General features: G+C 47.6%; 1 protein-coding gene across 4 annotated transcripts in view; it reads right to left on the bottom strand.

The window, feature by feature from the left end:
• Positions 1-11,511: 11,511 nt before the first annotated feature.
• bsk (mitogen-activated protein kinase dJNK) overlaps positions 11,512-20,353 on the bottom strand; it is a 136,957-nt gene continuing 128,115 nt past the window's right edge. For 3 of the 4 annotated variants that reach the window (XM_025300249.1, XM_025300250.1, XM_011155811.3), the window contains 8 exons: positions 19,605-20,044; positions 14,448-14,577; positions 14,106-14,303; positions 13,302-13,436; positions 13,073-13,202; positions 12,328-12,486; positions 12,012-12,136; positions 11,513-11,806 (listed from right to left, as the gene is read on the bottom strand). In XM_025300249.1, coding sequence (XP_025156034.1) covers positions 11,654-11,806; positions 12,012-12,136; positions 12,328-12,486; positions 13,073-13,202; positions 13,302-13,436; positions 14,106-14,303; positions 14,448-14,577; positions 19,605-19,744 — 1,170 coding nt within the window. In that variant the 5' untranslated portion in view covers positions 19,745-20,044 and the 3' untranslated portion in view covers positions 11,513-11,653. Of the gene's footprint in view, positions 11,807-12,011; positions 12,137-12,327; positions 12,487-13,072; positions 13,203-13,301; positions 13,437-14,105; positions 14,304-14,447; positions 14,578-15,173; positions 15,319-19,604; positions 20,045-20,353 lie in introns of all 4 variants that reach the window. The other variant, XM_011155886.3, reaches the window with a different exon arrangement.

Raw genomic sequence — 20,353 nt, 5'->3', positions numbered from 1 at the left:
GCTTTCTGAACGGCCGTAGCGAATCGACGTAGCAACAACGAATGGCAAACGATTTCTTTAGCGCGCGATTGTGATACTCTTTTATCGGCGATTTGGAAGAATCGTGATCGATTAAAGCGCGACGAAGCATGAGCGTTCGTACGAACAACGCGCAGCCTCTCGCTCCGCGATTGAACCGTTCGTCTATCGCTCTTCGTCTCGTCTATCAATGGCAACAATGGCGAAGTTAATATTGTTACTTTGAGTCTATAATATATTCTCTCGGTATTTATTTACAAATGCTCCGTAAGGGTCGTGCGATGGGAAGGCAGTCGCGGAGAAAATGAGAAGCCCAGGTTTTTCGTATTTTAAAACATCAATTTAAATAATCAATAATTCATTCACATACAACATGGTATATCTCCTTTAATATTAAAAATTAAAACTTATAAATCATGCATATAAAAAGTGTGTATTCTTGTTGTTGTTGCTGCTGCTGCTGCTGCTGCTGCTGTTGTTATTATTATTCTTGTTGTTGCCACTTCTTCTTCTCTCCTCTCGTTTCTTTCCCCTTTATTATTCCCTTATACTCCGCTGCATGTATTTTACATTACAGGCCTATAGGTACAGACGGGTAAAGAAATTCGTGGTTCATCTGCTTTTCTTTATTATCAATTTCAGACCAACAGCGTCGCTTGAGCATTGGTTCGGCTCGCCAAGAAATAATTACGGATCGCGACTCCTCTCTGTGAATCGTGGGATAGTCGAAACTCTCGTGGGACAAGATACGCGCGAGAGAATCGTTCTCGCATTGTATCGCGGTGTTTCGTCCTCTCCGGGACGAGGAAGGATACACGGGAGCGCCTCGTATTTTCCACTCCGCGAGAAATGGACGAATCGCAGGTAGAAGGAAATTTATTCCCACGAAATACGAAATACGAAAGCGATCCTCGCGAATCGAGGACCGATTCTGACATCTCCGGATATTACGTTCCGATTTATTTCACTTTTAACTTAAATCGAAATTGACGCCGTCTTCAAGCGATCTAAAATCAACGTAATGTCTTTTCTTACGAAGCCGGACTCGTCATTCTCTCCGCGACAATTTTGCAAGAATAATTTTAATTTTAGGCAAGGGACATCATTTTTTCTCGCACTTTTGCTCTCCAATTGCCCGCGCGAATTCGATCAGACACGTGAAAGTGGGAAGAATCGTCAGAGCGGACTCAATAAAACGCGACACTTCGCGAGAATTTGGCATTCCTGAAAGTGAACTCCCGTCGATTCCTCTCGATTCGCCCGTTCTCGCAAAAGCGCTGCTGACGGGCTTCGCGCGTGTCCGGTGTGTCTATGTATGTGTTCGTGTATCGAGGATCCCTAGAAAAATCCAAAATAACACAGAAGAGAGCTACTGTGGTTGACGTGACACGACTTTGACATATTGGTGTATTCGCAAAAGGCTAAGAGCTAACGACGCGCGACGTCGGTTCACGTCGAGATTCACCCCGACTCACCAGCCACAATGAGCGTTCCCGATTGTCGCGCGTCCACACGTCCTTCGTTCACGCACGTGCAAGAGTGCGACGAAGTTTCTCCCCGGAGAGGGTGCGAAGGGAGGCACGCACCCAAGCCGAGAGTTCATTTCGTATCGTGCAACGCTTCAACGATGCCGATGGAAATGGAAAACAGAAAGAAATTCTTGCGACCGACGTCGAAACCCGAGACTGCAGTGATAACTCGCCCGCTGGTGTCTACGTAATAACTAAGTACAAATGAGACACGACGCGCCACGATTTTGTATTGTTTCTTTTGTTTATTCTTCTTCGATATTGTTGCACTCGCACGATGATCTGATCGATCGAACTCGTCTCTCTTCCTGTCGACAGCGTGTTCCTCGATACAATATAATACAACCGCAATAAGAATGACATATAACTAATAATATAATAATAATATTAATAATGTAATAATAATAGAGTTATAATAAAAATCACCATTGTCTCCACCATCGTCGTCGTCTCGTCGTCGTTATAATGTATTTATAATATTTATACTGTGTGACTTATGTGTGTCGTGTGTGTGTGTGTGTGTGTGTGCGTATGTCTCTCTGTCTGTCTGTCTGTCTGTCCGTGTACCTATGTGTGTGTGGTGTGGATCCATACAATTACATCGTATCGCCGCGAGATAGGTGTATATATAATTACAATTACATCGTACTTATTATATTCACAACTTAATCATTTCGCCGCCGTTTTCTTGCTAAAAACAATGCGCAATTATTGTTTGCCCCGTTCTACCGTCCAACGTTCTCTCACGATTAATTATTATTCATTATTATTATTGTTGCTTAATTGTATGTACAGAAGAGGTATATATTCAATAATATTAATATATTAGTATTTATAATAAGTTTACGCTTCACGTGACTACTGTGTGTGTCGTGTATATGTATATGTATGTATTTTTGTTTGTTATGTGTGTGTGTGTGTGTGTGTGTGTAGGTACGGCGGTTCTTTCCTTTTTTATATTGTTGTTGGCTCTAGAAAAGAAGAGACTCGCTTCGCCTCCGTCGTACTTCCTTCCCACTTGGTGTTCTTCGCTGCGAGGCCGAGTGTATCGTCTCCGATCGGAGAAATCAAATTTCTCCGATGGACTCGTCGCCGAGGTTCTCAGCCCCCGGCGAGTAAATCTCTCGGTACGGTACACAGCGTACACGCGGACTGAAGCGTATACGCCTTCGGGAAGGAAAGATCGTCTCGCGAATATACAAAAACGAGTCCGCGCCTGGCGGCGCGCACGGATCGCCGATGTCCCGGGAAAGGGAGATCGTCAGCGAGAGCGAACGGGAAAAATCTCGACGATGGGACATCCCCGGGAAATCGTCTCGAGCGTCTCGTCCCTCGACTTTCGCTCGAGGAATCGCCGACGTCGAAGTCTCGACGAGGACGAAGCCGGAGTCGGAAGAAAGAGAGAAAGAGAAAGAAGGAGACTCCGGGTGAAGCTGACGCAGGTCGGAAGAGGTGCGAAGAGTACATTATTGCTCTGGCGATTGGTCCTCCCCCTCGTCGGCGAGAGGGAACGACTGGGAACTCGCGCTGGGAGCATCGTCGATCCGCGGAGTGTCTCCGGGTGGTCCGGGGATCGAAACGATCTCGCGCGATCGTTGTTGCGTTTGTTGATTCGCGGGGACCACGAAGCGGGAGATCGAGTCTCTCGATGCCAATGAAAATCGTCGATTTCAGATCGTTAAGGAAAAATAAGCTCCCCGATCGACCCGTGCGAATTTACTGATGTCATAGCTGCACACTCCAAGATGTACGCTGAATTTTAAGACGGCTTAAGCGATTCTCTTTGTAGTTTGATACGCATCCAAGGAAAGCGTTCAAACCGTTTTCAACAATTCGGTACATTGACGGTACTGAAAGTCCATGGTGCATGTCACGCAAACCATAGATTTTCAGTACTGTCAGTTTACTTTGGAATGCAGCCTGAATGATGATCGAAGGTTATGCAAAAATCAAATTTGGAAAATCCGCGACTTCTCGGAATTGGTTCGTACGCACTCAAGTCGCACGCCGTTTTCGATCCCCGCACTTCACACACACCACACACTCGTCTGGCCCCTCACGCTCGAGGGAAACATAAAGAAATCGCTCTCGGGGGGAAGAGCACTTCTCTTTCTCTATGATGTCGCCGGAAACGCCTTTGCGTTGGTGTCCAGTGCTACGCTCTAATACGAAGGAACGACCTAGAGATCTAGTCTAAGTGTTAATGTAGACTCTACGCACTGCTCGTGTATTGTGTTCTGTGGGTATGTGTGTGTTTGCGTGTTATAAGTGTGTGTTCTCTCTCTCTCTCTCTCTCTCTCTCTCTCTCTCTCTCTCTCGCTCTCGCTCTCTCGTTCTCTCTCGCACTCTCGCTCTTCCTTTCTCACTGTACTAAGGACTAACTTTTTTAAACTAAGACGTCGCCTATACGCGATCTACCTCACTGCTAAGTTTAGCAACATGGACATTATTATTTTGTTTCTTCATTAATCTCTCATCCCTCCCTCTTCCCGCCCCCGTCCCCGTCCCTACTCCTGCCCCCTGCCCGAGCTCCGCTCGATTCGTGTAGTCGTTCAAAATATTCCACTTTTGTATATTATTTGCCCTCTCTCTTACCGCGCTAAAGAAGAAGGATTATCGTTTACATTATTCTCGACTTATTTATTTATTTTTTTACCGATTTATCGATTATTATTATCCCCCCCTACAAAAACAAAGGATCGTTTATCGTTCTTGCGGTATGTCTAACCGGCGGTGTTGTTCTCTCTATCTCTCAGCCGGGTTTTCTCTTCTCTCTCTCTCTCTCTCTCTCTCTCTCTCTCTCTCTCTCTCTCTCTCTCTCTCTCTCTCTATTTCTTGTTTTCTCTCTTCGTTTTTATACTCTAAGTTCTATATATATTGTGTATAACGTTAAGATCTCGATTTCCCCTGGTTTCGGAAGCGATTGCGGTTGCCAGGACGTCGCCGGGATCACCACGAGTCGAGGACTCGATCCTGCCTAGATGAACGCGCAACACGGGGTCTCGGTTGGTCGCCTTCGTCTCTCTCTCTCTCTCTCTCTCTCTCTCCCTCTCTCTCTCTCTCTCTCTCTCTCTCTCTCTCTCGAATGACGCAGCTGAGCGTCGAACGAACGAGGCCAGAATGCGAGAAAGAGGTAAGACCCAAGGATATGATCATTATGAATCATGTAAACATTACACGCGAAGAGAGGATAAAACAAAGCTAGAATGAAACAAGATAAGTTACGATTCATCGCGCGTTCGGTAGTTCTCAAGAATCGAAGCCCCACAGCTAAGTTTCTAGTTCTTCAGTCTCACGTTGTGCATCGACAGTTCGTTTATTGCTCGTTAATAATTCCGATATAATAATATCTAACGATAATGTTGCCTTAATAGTAACACAGTCTCGTTTACTCTTCATCTCGCGTGAGAATACGGTGTTCTGGATAAAACGAAGAAGACCGGAGTGACGACAATCGCTAAGCCTGTGTGACATCAATCCGAGATGAAGAAACGTGTTAGTTTTCTGTACGTCTGTTCCGATTTATATCCTCATTCTTATCTTTTATCTCTTTTTCCGGCCTCAAATATGATTCTCTTCCAAAGGTGTCAAAGGCACATGACTGAAAGGTACCCGCTATATTCTCTATTCTTTCCTTTTCCTCGCTCGACGAACGCAAGGAGAGTTCCTCCTCCTCCTTTCTATCCTTCTCCCTCTCTCTCTCTCTCTCTCTCTCTCTCTCTCTCTTTTTCATTTTGTTCCTACCATTTTCCCCACCGACATTGCGCGTTCCGAATGCATTCGCCGGATCAACAATCGTCGTATACAGTCATGTTCTACGTATTCGGAAGTGAATTAAGATAGTTTGACCGATTGCTGTATATCGATTAGCTAAGGGTGCCGGGGAGTCGCGACGGTTTTACGAGATATACCACGGATCCTCCCGCATTTCTTCTTTTCCTCTCCCCTCTCCCGTTTTCTCCCTTTCTGTCTTGCTTTCTCTACGACTCTGCGAATAATATTTTTTACTTGGTTTTATTATTATCCTTTACTATTTATTAGTATCGTTATCGTTTACTTTACTCGTTATCGTTACGCTACCGTTTATTATTCGCTACGTTTTTGCTTTAACTATGGAAACGAGAAGAACGTAGTACGAGCTGCCACAACTACGGTACGTGAGTATGTGTGTATATATGTGTATGTGTGTATATATGTGTGTTTGTGGGTATGAATATGTGTGGACAGATGTGTGGTGTGTGTAATTACGTATATCTGTCTCTCTTTTTTTCTTTCTCTCCTTTTCTCTCTCCCTCCATCTCTCTTTCCCTCTCTCTCTATGTGTGTGCTACTGTGTGTGTGTGTATACATACACACACACACACACACACACACACATACAGTGTGTTGCACCGAGGACAACATCCTCCGTGTGATCCGGGCCGCGCCTCCTTCGCTTTTGATAAAAGTGATAACGTTTCCGAAACCGGGCAACCTCGCGTTCGCAGATATAATTATCACCTGTCGCTTTCGCTCACTCTCTCACTTTCACTCTCTCCCTCTCACTCTGTTGCACACCCGCTTATGGTGTATATCCAAAAATCTTTAGAAATTCTGACTGCGTTAGGTACAAATATCGCGGGGAGATTATATCGCAGCGAATACGGTATTACAAAATCTTCGATTCTCCTCTGTCCCCCTCCTTCCTCTCATTTTTCTCTCCTTTTCTCTCTCGTATCGCAGACGGGAAAGAAACGTCGCAAGCGATTTAGCATCTCGAAAGTGATTTAAAGATTGTGCTGGCTCAAGGAGCTGGACGAAATTTCAAGGAATCACGGTTCACCGAGTCCTTCAGCGCGCTCACTGTGCGAAGAAAAAGGCTTGCAGCAATGGCTTGCAAATGGAAAAATAGTTGTATCTCTTTCTGTCTCCCTTTCGCTCCCTCCCTCTCATTCGTTATCTTTCTCTCATCGTTCACTCTCGCTCTCTCTCTCTCTCTCTCTCTCTCTCTCTCTCTCTCTCTCTCTTTCCCACTGTACTGATTCTGTACTCTGGCACAACTACAACTTTTTTCTGAGTTTTTTTTTCTTTGATACTTTGTTCTCCTTGCTTCGCTTAAGTTCAACGAGACACCCTGTGAATACACGCACGAAGGGCCGCAGAAATACCCTGTTGTGCAGGTGCAATGCCCAAAAGATATATCTGGGCATACTTTTATAACTGCTAAGTATCGTCCGCTGATTAAATATAATTGACTTTACATAACGTGTGCATATGTGTGTGTGTGTGTGTGTGTTATGTACGCGTACGGATACGTTCGTAATCCGTATAATGTTTGGCGAGGATCACAAAATATTTCATTATGCGTTATGCGTTCGTTCTCTCGTATATGAGGGATGATGCGGAACGAAATTGGAAATGACAAGGCGAAAAATGTCGAGTGTTCGACAGCGTGGGCGTGTGAATATGCTTGTACACGTGTGAGTGTGTGTATGTGCAATGAAATGCCGTCTTTCCGAAAACGAGGCGAAGAGAAAAATACGACGAATCGTGAAGGGGCGATCGGGCAATCTTCTATTTTCGGATGGTCACGTTGCCTCGACGTGCGAGATCGGAGGGCGGTTTTTGGGAGTTTTCGAACTTCGAGCGAGAGACGCGCGGGTCGCAGGTCATTAGGCGAATATATGTATGTGTATGTGTATGTGTGTGTGTGTGTGTGTTCTCTTCTTGAAAGACTTCGTAAAAAAGAATCCAAAACTCTCGGACTTTGTCGTTCGATCCGAACGTCGTTTGGGCGATCCGCGAGCGGCGGTCTCGAAAATCGGGAGCCCGGATTCGCGCGGAGCGCGAACCTCCCTTTCTCACGATTCGTCTATATTTTTTTCTTTTACGCGCAGGAGCGAAGACACACTAGAACGCCGGGAGGACAACGCGTCCGTTCTCATGGCGCGCACGGCGATATCCGTGGAGTTGCGGGTATGATTGTTTTTTTTCTTTTCTTTTTTAGAAAAAACGTGTTATTGCAAAATACTCTGTGTAGATACATACACGACGGTGTTCTTCGCGCGGAGACGTAAAGGAGTAGCACGGCAAAATGGTGGTGCGCTAAAGGAGGCGTTCTAGTGTCGGCGCGCGAATACTCGCACTGTAAATCTTGCATTTTTTGGACAAAAGCTCGTTCGCAAGTATGCGTTATCTCGTGTATGTGTGTATGTGTGTGTGTGAGACTATACACGGTCAATATGCAAGAGAAATGTGACTCTGGGGAAAAGGAACGGTGACGAGTCTTTCTAACGGTTCAGTTATAACGGGGCCAATGGCGGCAACTCGGCTTGAATTTGTAAAGATTTTTGGCCTACTGCTCTCCTCCGTATACGCGAAAAACGAGACTCGTTTGTATAGCTCGTACTTCTTTCTCTTCCTTCTCTTTCCCTCCCTTTCCTTCCCTTTCCTTCCCTGTCCCTCCCTCTCTTTCGTTTAATTATCGTGTGTGCGATACAATTACGTGATTAGCAGTATCATCATTAGACTTTTATTATAATTAGTGTTACAAAAGCTTGATTATATTTGGATCGGACTGTAGCAATATATTCACATAACTATCGTCGTGGAAAATAAAAATTTTAACGTTTACATTATACAATTATTCATCACCATCGTCGATTCGGTATTTTTGTAATAGGTTCCTCCTGTTCTCCTCGTCGATTCGCGTAATAAATACAATTACATTTCGTATAGCATGACAACTGGGCCGTCGTCGTCGTCTTCGTCGTCGTCGTTACGTCATCGTCATTATCATCGTCAGCATCGTCGACCCTACCAACCCGGCCCCAGCCCTCTCGCTCGGTCCATTAATCACGACTGTCGCCGCTTCGCGTTTCTGTCGAAGAACGAACGCCGCTCCCCCTACCCATCCCCGTATCATCCCCCCTCCCTCTAACCCTGTCCATTTACTGCACGTATTTCGTACATCACAATACGAAACATACACACAATTCGAGAAGGGAATAAAAATTCATTTAAACGTCCTCGAGGATTTCGTGTCCTCGCAAAACGGATTCTTTTTTCTCTCTTCCTTTTTTTTTCCTTTTTTTTTAAAGCGCGAAATCGTCTCTTCGCCGCCACTTCGCTGACGCGTGCGAATGATTTATAGCGTGGATATATCTTCGCCTATACCGACTTATTGCATCGATTCAGCGACTCCCGTCACTCGAATCGCTCTGTTTCTTTCGCCGATTGCAAGACGCCTTTAGAAGCACCGTGAGCGAGTCAGTCGCCGCTCGTCGTGCACGTCGCACGCGAGATTGCACGAGAAGAGGATGATACAAGTATCGATTAACGCTACTACCTACTATACCTCAGCTAAGAATATAATCGGTAATTGCAGGATCGCGGAGAGTACCTGACGCTACATTACCATGATCGATCGTTGTGACATTGCACTGGCTCGTCTCTCCTCTCTTTCCCCCTCTCTCTCTCTCTCTCTCTCTCTCTCTCTCTCTCTCTCTCTCTCTCTCTCTCTCTCTCTCCTCTCTCTCTCTCTCTCTCTTCCTACCTTTCTCGTTCCCTTTCTCTCTCTCCTTCTGCCGACTCGTTTCGTTAAAATTAAGCAGCGACCGCAATCCCTTAACGATTTTACGAAATGATATGAATAACGAATACTCGATTGCATCCGTTACTGGCACTGATGACGATTAAGATGAAAGCGCACAGAGCGGAGACGAGAAGAATTGGTGTCGCGAGAGATCGCACAGACACTCTGGTTCGCGGCGTTCTGGCACGTGCAGCGTTCCTTTCTTTTATTCTTTTCTCCTTATTTCTCCTCTTCCTTCCTTTCTTTCCTGCGGGAATTATTATATGTACAAAAATCTCATCTCGTCGGTCGTTCTCCAACAACTCGAGATTCGGTATTTGCAAAAACGTGTCGCCTCTCGGCTTTCCCCCCGCGTTACTCGCGCTCGCCGCGCTCATCATCGAGGGCGCGACGCTCGCGCTCGCGCTCGCACGCGCGCACACGCGTCTCGTACATAGAGAACCGTGTGTGGTTCACAAAATTAATGTACACACATGTATATAATATATATTTATATATATATACCGAACTCTCTCTCGTTCCTCCCTCGCTCGAAGCGATTTGCAGTTTCAACGAAATGAAATTCGCCTGACGTCTCAACGGATCGTTCACGACGATCGTGCGCCGCGACCGACGGGGTACGATCGAGCGACTATAAGCTCTGTGATAAATTTCTCCTTATCGCCTTAACGTGGTCTTTGTACCGTGACACCGTACCCAAAATTCGTAGGATAGTCGCGTTATAATATATACGTGATTGAGAAGTGTGTGTTCCCGTGCTTAACAATGGTACGAAAAATATATGTATATATGTTGTCCGCGCGCAAACGATAAACGCGCTCGATCGGTCCTCCCCTCGGTGACGACGGCCGATCGTCGATTGTCGACACATTGCACATGTCATCAATTCTCCTTACCTTACAGCCCGAATATCGATTAAACGTCCTTATGTAACGCTCAGCATCGGAAACGGGATATGAGAATTAAAGGGACGGTCCAGCTCCGACGATGATAAGACTTGGAGAAAACCTCGTTCCCGAAGGACGATATTTCTATCCTGATTTCGCACTCCCACGTCAACTTTATTGCTATAAAATGCACTGTGTGAGAGCGTCGCCCGAATGCTCTTGGACGACAGGCAGATCGGAAACAACGGCACGGCGCGAAACGTAGCGATCCGTGCATGGCCACCGACGGTTGCGCGCAGCTTTTTTGAATCGAACAGCGAATAAGGGCACTCGTACCAAAGAAGACAGACAGTCAAGCGGACGCGGTGAAGGGACTGCGGTAGAAATATCGTGCCGTGAGACAAGGGTTCTGAGGAAAGGCGTGTCACTCCGGAGATGCGCTCGGGAAGCGCGCGCTCGTCGATCGAAGAGACGAATCGAGGGGGTAAGAGAGAGAGAGAGAGGGCCTTGTCCAACCCAGGTTGGCAGTAGTTGAGGGGACGACAACTTGCAACGATAACTTCGTCCAACGGCAGTTCAATCGCTCGCTCCCTCGTAATCCTCTTCTCTTCGAAAGTGACTCCGCGTCACCGCGACCGCGCGTCTCGTGTCACGGGAAAATATCCCAAAAAAATCCTCTTCGAATACGCGCGATCCTTCTTCCTCTTCTTCTTCTTCTTTTTCTTCTTCTTCTTCCCGCTTCCCTCCTGTTTTGCCCTCTTAACTTCCATGGCCTTGTATGAAATGTATGAAAAAGAGCAAGGAGGATGTGTCCTGGGGAGTGGATCGCGTGCCGCACAGCGGTTCGCCTCCGCGGAAAAGGAGCGTTTTTTCTCTCTGTCGAATCTCGTTCTCATTGCGGAGGACTGCCTTCGGATTCTGCTTCTCAACGAAGGTCAGCCGGCGAAGAGAGGGAAGAGAGAAGAAAGAAGATCCCGTGCAGAGATCGAGTGAGCGGGCGAATGAGTATGTGAGTGATTGATTGATTGAGTGAGTGAGTGAGTGAGTGAGTGAGTGAGTGAGTGAGTGAGCGAGCAAGCGAGCGAGCGAGTGAATGCGCGCTCCTCGTCGACGACGTGGTGACGACGTCTCAGAGACCAGTTTCAGCCTATTTTGCACGATACACGCTGCTTCGGTCACGCGCGCGCTACCCGAGGGAGCCCTCCGCGAATTCTCGAGACCGGCGGCGCTCAACAGAGTGAGCTTCTATTCTCGTATTCTCCCTTTTCCATTGCTTCGTTCCATTGCTCCTTTTTCATTGCACGTTTCTTCTTGCCTTCTCGAAGGAGAGGTCAGAGGGAGATCGGTATCGTCCGATATCCCGTGGACGTCGACGCACCTTCCTCCTTTCCTGCCTCCTTTCGTTTGGACCTTTTTCTTTCTCTCTTTCTCTTTTCTTGCGTTCCCCCCTCCCCCTCTCTCTTTCACACACTTTCTCTCTCTCTCTCTCTCTCTCTCTCTCTCTCTCTCTCTCTCTCTCTCTCTCTCTCTCTCTCTCTCTCTCTCTCTCTCTCTCTCCTTCTCTACGCTTCGGCAATGTCGACGCGATAAGTCAGACTGTCGGGATGCTTCCTCGACGAGAAGGAGTCTGATGGGCTCCGCTGTATCTACCGGCTTCCAGAACTCTCTGACGACGCAGCTACCGCCGCAGGATTGTGGCTTGTCTCGTATTCCATGACCTCTTGGTAGATCAGTTCCTTCCACTGATCCACCGTGTGCTCTCTCTCGTCCACGCTGTGATCATACGGTCCCGGTGCGGGCTGCAAGAAAACGGATTGGAGCTTTTTACGGCGACTTTTCTCTTTTATCGCCGCGTGAAAAATGCGTTAGACTTTATCGCCGCGATAGGTGCACTTCGCGGAGAGGTATCTTTGCGTCGCGCAGCACATCAAGCGAAAGCAATCGGAGAAATTGCCGGCCCGATTGGGAGATGCGAATCGCGATCAATTGATAGAGCCTACTTACAGCATTAACTTCTCCCTCGTCGTACCAGACATTTATGTAATTGTGCAGCAACGCCTCGTCGACAGAAATGCGTCGCTCCGGGTCGATCACGAGCATGCGCGACAATAGATCCCTGGCTTGACTCGCTGGAAAAAAGCAAAAACCAACGGGACAATGAGTGAGGGTGATTTGAAGTGCGGGAAATTCTCCCTCTGTCTTTTTTTTTCATTTTTTCTTTCTCCCCTTTCCTCCCCTCTGCTGTCGACGAAAAGCGTCCGTCGGCACGCGTGTCCCGATCGATTCCGCGACGCGGACGTCGACTTCGTGACCTACTCACCTTTTAATCTATTGTGCTCCGACGAATCCGAGGGGAACAGCACGTCCGGAAATAGCCTTTCGAAGGGGTAGCCCGGATATCGCGGCCTGTTCTCCACGTAATTTCTGACAGTAGGCTGCAGCCGTTGCATGAATTCCTGCGCCGGAGTACCCAGTTGCTCTGTAAACGAGAGAGAAAGAGAGAGCGTGAGACGAAAATCACGATTGCTCTCGAGTTGAACGCGGAAAATAGATCGCGGAAACACTCGCGGGAAATCGAGAAAAATTAAATTAACTTTTTAATACACCGATGTACACGTCGTATACATTTAAATACGTAGAAATTTTTTTCAATTCAAACGCTATCGACGCAGATATAATAAACAATTCTGAAAACACAATGTGTTATGAAAAAATACTGCGTGGAAAAACATTCAGCAGAAAATTCCACAAAAGAGAGAAAGAGAGAGAGAGAGAGAGAGATATTCTGTTTTATCAAATTGCATCTTTATGCATAAAAAGAGGAAATGGCAGATGTCATATCTATATATATATATATATAAATTAGTTTAAAATAAAATTTTATCAATTTCCTCTGACTTTAACAAATTCGCCCTTGAAGAAGCTGAAGAGACATCTGGTGACTCGAGTCCTGTTCGCGCGTTCACGATTCTTGCGTTCGATTTTCCCTCGAGAATCCGCTCGCTACGTTCCCCGCTTCTCGGACCGCGATGATCGCGCGGTCGCGACGCGACGCGCCGTCTTACCGATTATTTTGTTCCATTGATCGATATGATCCGTGCCCGGGAAGAGCACTCCGCCCCGTATCATCTCGCCCATGATACAGCCCACCGACCAGATATCCACGTTCTCCTTGTATCCCATGCCGAGGATCACCTGTCAAGATGCGACGAGAGAGCGTAGAACAAAAAACCGAACGATAAAGTCGGCGGTAGCGAAGAGCCACGGCCGCTGAGGAGAAGAAACTCGACTCACCTCTGGTGCCCGATAATATCGGGTGACGACGTAAGGTGTCATCATGAATGTGGTGCCGGCGGTCCTCGCCAAGCCGAAGTCGAGGATCTTCAGCGTGCAGTCCGACTTTACGACAATGTTACTCGGCTTTAAATCCTGCGCAAGATACAGACCCGAATCTTACATAATGTCAGTAGTTAAACGAAAAGAAATCTTCATCCAGACTGGTGTTGTCGTCGTCTATCGCTATATATGGATTCGCTTTTCCGAACGTCTCGTGAAGCATTTCAGGAAATCACCTCGAGGCGGGAATCGCGGGCTGAAGAGTCGCGAGCGGACCCCCGGCGAAATCGAATCAAATGATGACACGCGGCCACTCGTCTTTTGAGCAGAATGGCGAATTAACGAGGTACATTCGTAGCGCGTTCGTTGCTGCGCCCGGCCGCGTGAATTTGAAACCCTCGGCGGCAAGCGCGGTTGTACAACGTTCTCATTTTTAATGAGCGACATCGCCCTTAGTTATTCTATTACGCGCGTCACGGTCCGCGGCGGCAGGAACGGCCGGGTGGAATTAATCGGAACGACGCGACGCTAATTTTCTTTCGCTGGCGACAAACGACAAACGCCGCGTAACAAAACAAGTGCGCGCGCGCGCGCAATATGCAGCAGTAACGGTAGCAGCGGCGTCGCTAATGAATCTCGTTACGGCAGATTAAACGGCCCGGTCGTTGTGCAATTTTCATCGTGGGGAGGGCGAGGGCGAGGGGGAGGGAACGGGGCGGGAGCGAGACGAGAACACGCGGCATGAACGCTTGACGAACTCACCCTATGAATAATGCCGGCGGAGTGCAAGTGCTTGATGCCGCACAGCATCTGATAGAGGAGGTAGGACATCCGTTCGTGATCCAGATCCATTTGGATTACCTGGCACAGATTCGCGTCCATGAGCTCCATCACCAGGTACACGTCTTGAAACTCGTCCAGAGACCGCTGCGGCGTGAACGCATTCAGGAGACCGATAATCTGCAACGAGACGACAGCGACGTGGATTAGGTCTCTCGGCGAATTAGATAGTCGACGTAGGCACGTTGCGCGGGAACGGCGAGGAAGGGAATGTACAGTCGAGGGTCCTCGTCGAGGACGAAGCCGAGGCCGAGAGAGACTCACGTTTTTGTGGTTGACCAGCTTCATCAGCTTGAACTCTCGGTAGGCCCTCTTCGCGTGTGTCACGTTTTGAAAGGGTCTGGACAACTTCTTGATCGCCACATTCTGCGCAGTGACAGTGTCGTACGCCGCGCTGCAACAGAGACGCCGACCGACTGGTCAGTCGAGTTCACTTCATATTCGATCGCGGTCGGTTCCCTCGTGCCTCGACCTCACAGCCTCGACGTCTTGTTAAAATCAACATTCGAACCTTGATAACACAACCGAGCGTTTAAGAGAAAAAAGAAGCTGCTAGTGTTTGAATTGTGTTTCTAGCTGCTTCCGACGAGTTACAACCTCGTACCTACGTCTAACGCGATTTAGAAGGAAACAAAACTGAAATGAGAGAGGCGTATACTCTCTGTCTCTCTCTCTCTCTCTCTCTCTCTCTCTCTCTCTCTCTCTCTCTCTCTCTCTCTCTCTCTATCTCTCTCTCTCTCTCTCCTCTCTTTCTCTCTCTTTCTCGCAGAAAGAAATGCAAAGGAAATTTACTCAAAACTGTATAAATGGAGTAAATAATAATAATGAGAAAAGAGAAAAAAATTTTGTTTACACTTTAGTAATTACTTTTTATACTCCACAAGCGCTCCTTAATGCAAAACGATCTATCTAGATCAGCGACGATATTAAAAATGGGCACGTACACGCATTGATCAATGCCGTTATGGGCCATTGAAGAAGTTTACTCACCAGACAGTACCCTGAGCGCCGATGCCACGTGGCACGACATCGACGTATCTCTCGGGCATGCAAAACACGGTGTTGCCGAAAATGCTGTGACGATAGCCGCTTCTAACATTGCTCGATTCTGTCGGATTCGTCGCCATCGTGTTACCTTAAAGGTCGCGCTCTTTGAGCTTCGTTCGCTCTTGCCTCGTCTCTTTTCTCTCTGCTCTCTTTCTCTCCCTCTCTTTCAATCTTTATCTTTCTTTCACTCTCTCTCTCTCTCTCTCTCTCTCTCTCTCTCTCTCTCTCCCTCCCTCCCTCTCGTGCCTTAATTTTAAGCGATATACCGCGACCGTAGCTACCAAATTAACGACAAGGACTAACAATAATGCAGCAAACGAAAAAAAGAGAAGGAGATCGTATGATAAAGCCACGCAGCGACGGAGAAAATTTCGGAGGTTGCCAAGCGCTGCCGGCGACCACAAGGCTCTCACAAGGCGCGATCGAAGATCCAACTTTTCGGTCATTTATCTCCGTGATATTACAATTTGTCTTAAGGCGCGCGCAAGACTTCGTGCTACGCAACTCGGACGCTTTATTTATGCGCGAAAACGCAAGTTTGTGCGAGAGGGTGCGAGTGGTATCGCATATAGAAACACTAAATTACACTTCGCGCCTCGCTGCCGGGTCGCTAAGTGGAGAAGAGGGCAGCGGTTGCGCAAAATTTCCACGCGGCTTTCGCGGAACGTGATTTTTCTCCGTCGGCCGCCGCAACAACGTCACCGACAGTGTTCTCAAAGGATAAACGAGCGTGATGTATAACTCTTGGAACGAACTCGAAACGCGAGCGAGCGAGTTAGGCCATTCCACCTGGCAATCCTTCAAAGATCTCTCGGATTCCCTTTGAGTTCACGCCGCGACGACTCTCGTGTGCTTGATTGTCGGAACCATCCATACAGTTTATGCGCTTTTCCCGAGCGCCTGCTCGCGTTGGCGAACCAATTAGATGCGAGAGAGACTGGATGGATCCAAGAACCAGGCGGGAACAAGCAAATCAGCGAAGCTGCAAAAGTAAAATTATAATTGGTGAACATGGGACACGCGACTGTGATGATGTATACCCCGCGTGCCGCTCGTTATCTTCAGAAGAGGAGCATCGCCTTTTTCGTATTCTTCATGCCGTTAAATCGTACGAAGAGAATAAAATTTTATTTAAATTTTATTTAATTTATTTAATTTACAATCAAGCAAACTGATTCAGCCTGTCGGGGAATATCTTTTTTTTTCATACTCGTCATACCATCGAATCGTGCGAGCCACATGAAAAAAAAAAATAAATAAAATTTCATGTAAAAATACGTTCGGATCAATTGATTTGCCCTCTTGAGACGATCCTCTATGATACTCTTCACAATTTTAGAAACAGATCTCAAGGATTAGATCGTCTCGCGGCCCGAGTAACTTTTCCAAGCGTTTCCAAAATCGACGGAGAGACATATATGCGCGCGTTGCGGCCGTAAAAATCGACTCTACGAGGAACATCCCGCTCTTGTGAAATATCGCAGCTCGTTAAGCGATGGCACGATTGGCGGACGAGTTCGATGTCGAAGCACCGTTAGTTAAACCGGAGAAATAACGAGCGGCACCGATGGCGGAGGTACGATAGAAAAGCGCACTCGACACAACGGGAGAAAAGCACGTGAGAAAGGCACATGCGGTAGATTTTTCCACCGAATGTTCATAATCGCGAGTATGAATAGTTCTTCACATGGCGACGCGACGGAACATTCTCTGTCGTCCTGCCTCAGGAACGTCGTTTGTCGGCGCACCAAGACCGTTGCTTCGTCAGCTGAGAAATCGTATATTCGACGGCCGGCTGAACGCGATTAAACGCGAACCTCTCCCTCTCTGTCTTTTCCGTGTTCTCTCTCTTTCTCCACCGCTTTTATATCTTATATAATGGTAAAGAGCCAGCAGGCACACTCGCTGGCCATTAATGATTTCAAGATATCATTAATCGTCCGCCTTCAAGAAACTCTGCGACTTTAAAGTCCGATATAACGTACGATTGTGAACAGAAGAGAGATAAAGAGAGACGTACTGTTTTAATTGGTAAGCAATGCAAATTTTTTAATATTATCGGCAATTTTCCCGCTCTGCGCAACATTTCTCATCGATCATCGTCGGGGTTAACACACGAGTCACGGAGATTCCAAGCCGGAATAATATCCGGCCGTCGTTAGCCGATTTCCTCGCACATCCTGACCTACCTTCTGTGCACAGGATGACTCCTTTCCTTCACAGCTTGAAAGAGGCTCGCTTCTCGAGAGACGAGACGAGACGGGACTCGCATGTTGTCCGTAATGGACCGCACCGGTCCGGAATTTTATCGAAAACCGATATCCCCGCATTCCCTTCGACTGGCTGGTCGGCCAGCCGACCGGCCGTTCGTTCGTTCGTTCGTTCGTTCGTTCGTTTCGTTCGTTCGTTCGTTCGTTCGTTCGTTCGTTCGTTCGTTCGTTCGTTCGTTCGTTCGTTCGTTCGTTCGTTCGTTCGTTCGCTCGTTCGTTCGTTCGTTCGTTCGTTCGTTCGTTCGTTCGTTCGTTCGTTCGTTCGTTCGTTCGTTCGTTCGTTCATTCGTTCGTTCGTTCGTTCGTTTGTTCCTTCATTCGTTCCTTCGTTCATTCGTTCTTTCGTTGCTTCGTTTGTTCCCTCGACTTACCTGCCACCCCACTGCACGCTACGGCCACACCATGTATTGTTCGAGATTGCGCTTTCTCGGATATAATGCAGTATTTCAGTCCCTACTGGACGTCAGAAGGCGAGACACGTGCGCAACCGAGAACGCTCCGGGAGAAACGCTCACGTGGACTCTCGTATGGTCCCTTTCTCCCATTACCCATAGCTCATCCGCGATCGATACCGTTCGCTATGAATTTCAACAATTCTCGAGTTTGGCTCTCCAACACTTCCGCACACACACACACACACACACATATACTCGCGTTCTGAGCCGCTAATAATCAATAGAGCGAAGGCAAGGAGGATATTAGCCACCGGCAATATAGATCGGGTCTATGTAAAGAGCAAGTTTGAAAATTTAGTGCGACACTCCCCGCTGGAAGTCCGAGGATATTTATCTGAAAATTCGGAAAAAAAAGATCGCGTTTAAGCGAATTTTCCCGCTAGCTTACAAAGCTAGCTTGCTCACTAAAACGAAACGGGTTGCAAAATTATAATTTAATCCTCGTCGATTCCTTCGAATTAAGAATTTATTCAATTAATTCACTTAATTAATTCATTCAATTAATTTATAATTCAATCAATTCCTTCAGCTAGAACTATTTAAATATGATGTAAAGCAGTATACCGAGATGCCCGGGCATTTATCAAATAAAAACGAAAGAGAGCAGCTTCGATCTATTCGTCGCCCGTTCGTGCGACTTCGAGACCGAGTCTCGATGTTACGAGAAAGACGACGACGACGACGACGACGACGACGACGACGACGAGCACACGTCGTGAAATCGTCGTCGGCGACGATTTTTCCAACATCACGTCGCCGGCTTACAAGAAAAGGGCGTTCTGCGCTCTCTCTCCCTTTCTCTCCTCTTTCTCTCCCGTTCGTCTCCCGCGAAATCTTGACGTTCTCCTTCGAATCGAATTGCTCGATTTACTCGGCGCCCCATGCCATTCATCCGCGACGAATCTCTTGGTGTCTCCTGCTGTTGCTTCCACGGGATCGACCGGTCGATCCGCCATCGAAGTCGATCGCTCGAAATTGCGGATGAGAAAAATCGCGGATCACTTTTCTTTCTCCCCTTCGAAGTGCATCGTTCTATTCGGCGAATACACGAGACGCTAGCGTCGCGCGGATGCTCAGGTATTATTGCCGATTTTGGGGATACGCAGGTCGTATCTCAAGGAAATATCTCAAGCGTTAATATTTCAAGCAAACCCGGCTGAATCGTTAGTCGAGCCTTCGCGAGGATTTATATTTCATCGCGCTCAGTCTATGCATATAAATATACGACATGTATTCGACGACATTTCTTTATTTATTCGAACGAATAAAGATGTTCAAGAGTGATCTTATGACTTTTATAACCTTTTTATCACTATTTATGCTGACTTGCTATTTATGCGCACTTTGAAACCCAGCTAAGAAATTTGAACCTCGCAATAAATGCATCATCCATCGGCAACAGCCAACTCTCAATAGCAATGACAGCGAAGCCGACAGTCAGCCGTTCAGCCAAGTTCGAATCAGCTAGTGCGATTCAGCTGATAGGCAGCCAAGTTACCATAATACTTCGCACGATGCATCGGTAACGTTCCACCGGGAACGACACGTGTCTCTCCCTCGGACTTCCGTCGCGTCTCCGTCGCATGGAGACACGAAATCTACGAAATGCTCGCGTCGTGGAAGGATGCGACTGCGGCCGGGCTACTCACCAGACTATTCCCTGCGCGCCCGAGCCGATGGGCTTGAGATTTTGGTACCGTTTCAGGATGGTGAACTTGGTGTCCCCGACCTCGACCGTGTAGAACATGGCGGACAGCCGGGTTGTCATGTCAGGCCCCAGGTAAGGCATGCGCCTCGGTGTTCGTCTCTCCTGCTGCACCTGTGGCACCTGTACCTCCACCCCGCTGGAGCACTCCTGGTGAGCGCGACGGGGACTTACGCTCTTAGCCACTTTGGACGTGGGATTGCTAGTGCAGCGACGGAATAATACTCAGCCGGGTGAAGCCTCTTTCGTGGCCAGCGTAGTTTAAACACCTGCCAGAAGAAGGCTAAGACAGAGGCGCCGTCGCGCCCGTCAGCACGATGCTGATGATGCTGCTGCTGCAGCAGCTACCCGCTGGTGACAACACTTCACGAGCCCCCGAATTGTCTGCAACGAGAAAGATCGAGGCGAGGGATGTATAAGTACGTCGCGTGAACGATTCGATGGACGCCGCGCGACGTCGCTTATCTACGTTACGGATATCGCGCGGCTGAGAGTAATTTTGAGAAAAAAAAAAAAAAAAAAACAAAGGAAAAAAACGTTGCGTTCACGACGACGGTACGTGCGATATTTCACGTGCGACTGTCTAATAATACATTTCGCTCAAGGACGCCGTTGCAAAATGCACGCGCGCGCGTCTTCTCGCGATATTTGTAGCGCGGCGGATAATCGAAACCGTATCATTTGTATGCGCTC

The sequence above is a fragment of the Harpegnathos saltator genome, unplaced genomic scaffold, assembly GCF_003227715.2.
Source record: "Harpegnathos saltator strain DR-91 unplaced genomic scaffold, Hsal_v8.6 scaffold343, whole genome shotgun sequence".
Lineage (NCBI taxonomy): Eukaryota > Metazoa > Arthropoda > Insecta > Hymenoptera > Formicidae > Harpegnathos > Harpegnathos saltator.
Note: the sequence above shows the minus strand (reverse complement) of the source record. Positions and strands in the feature narration are given on the sequence as shown.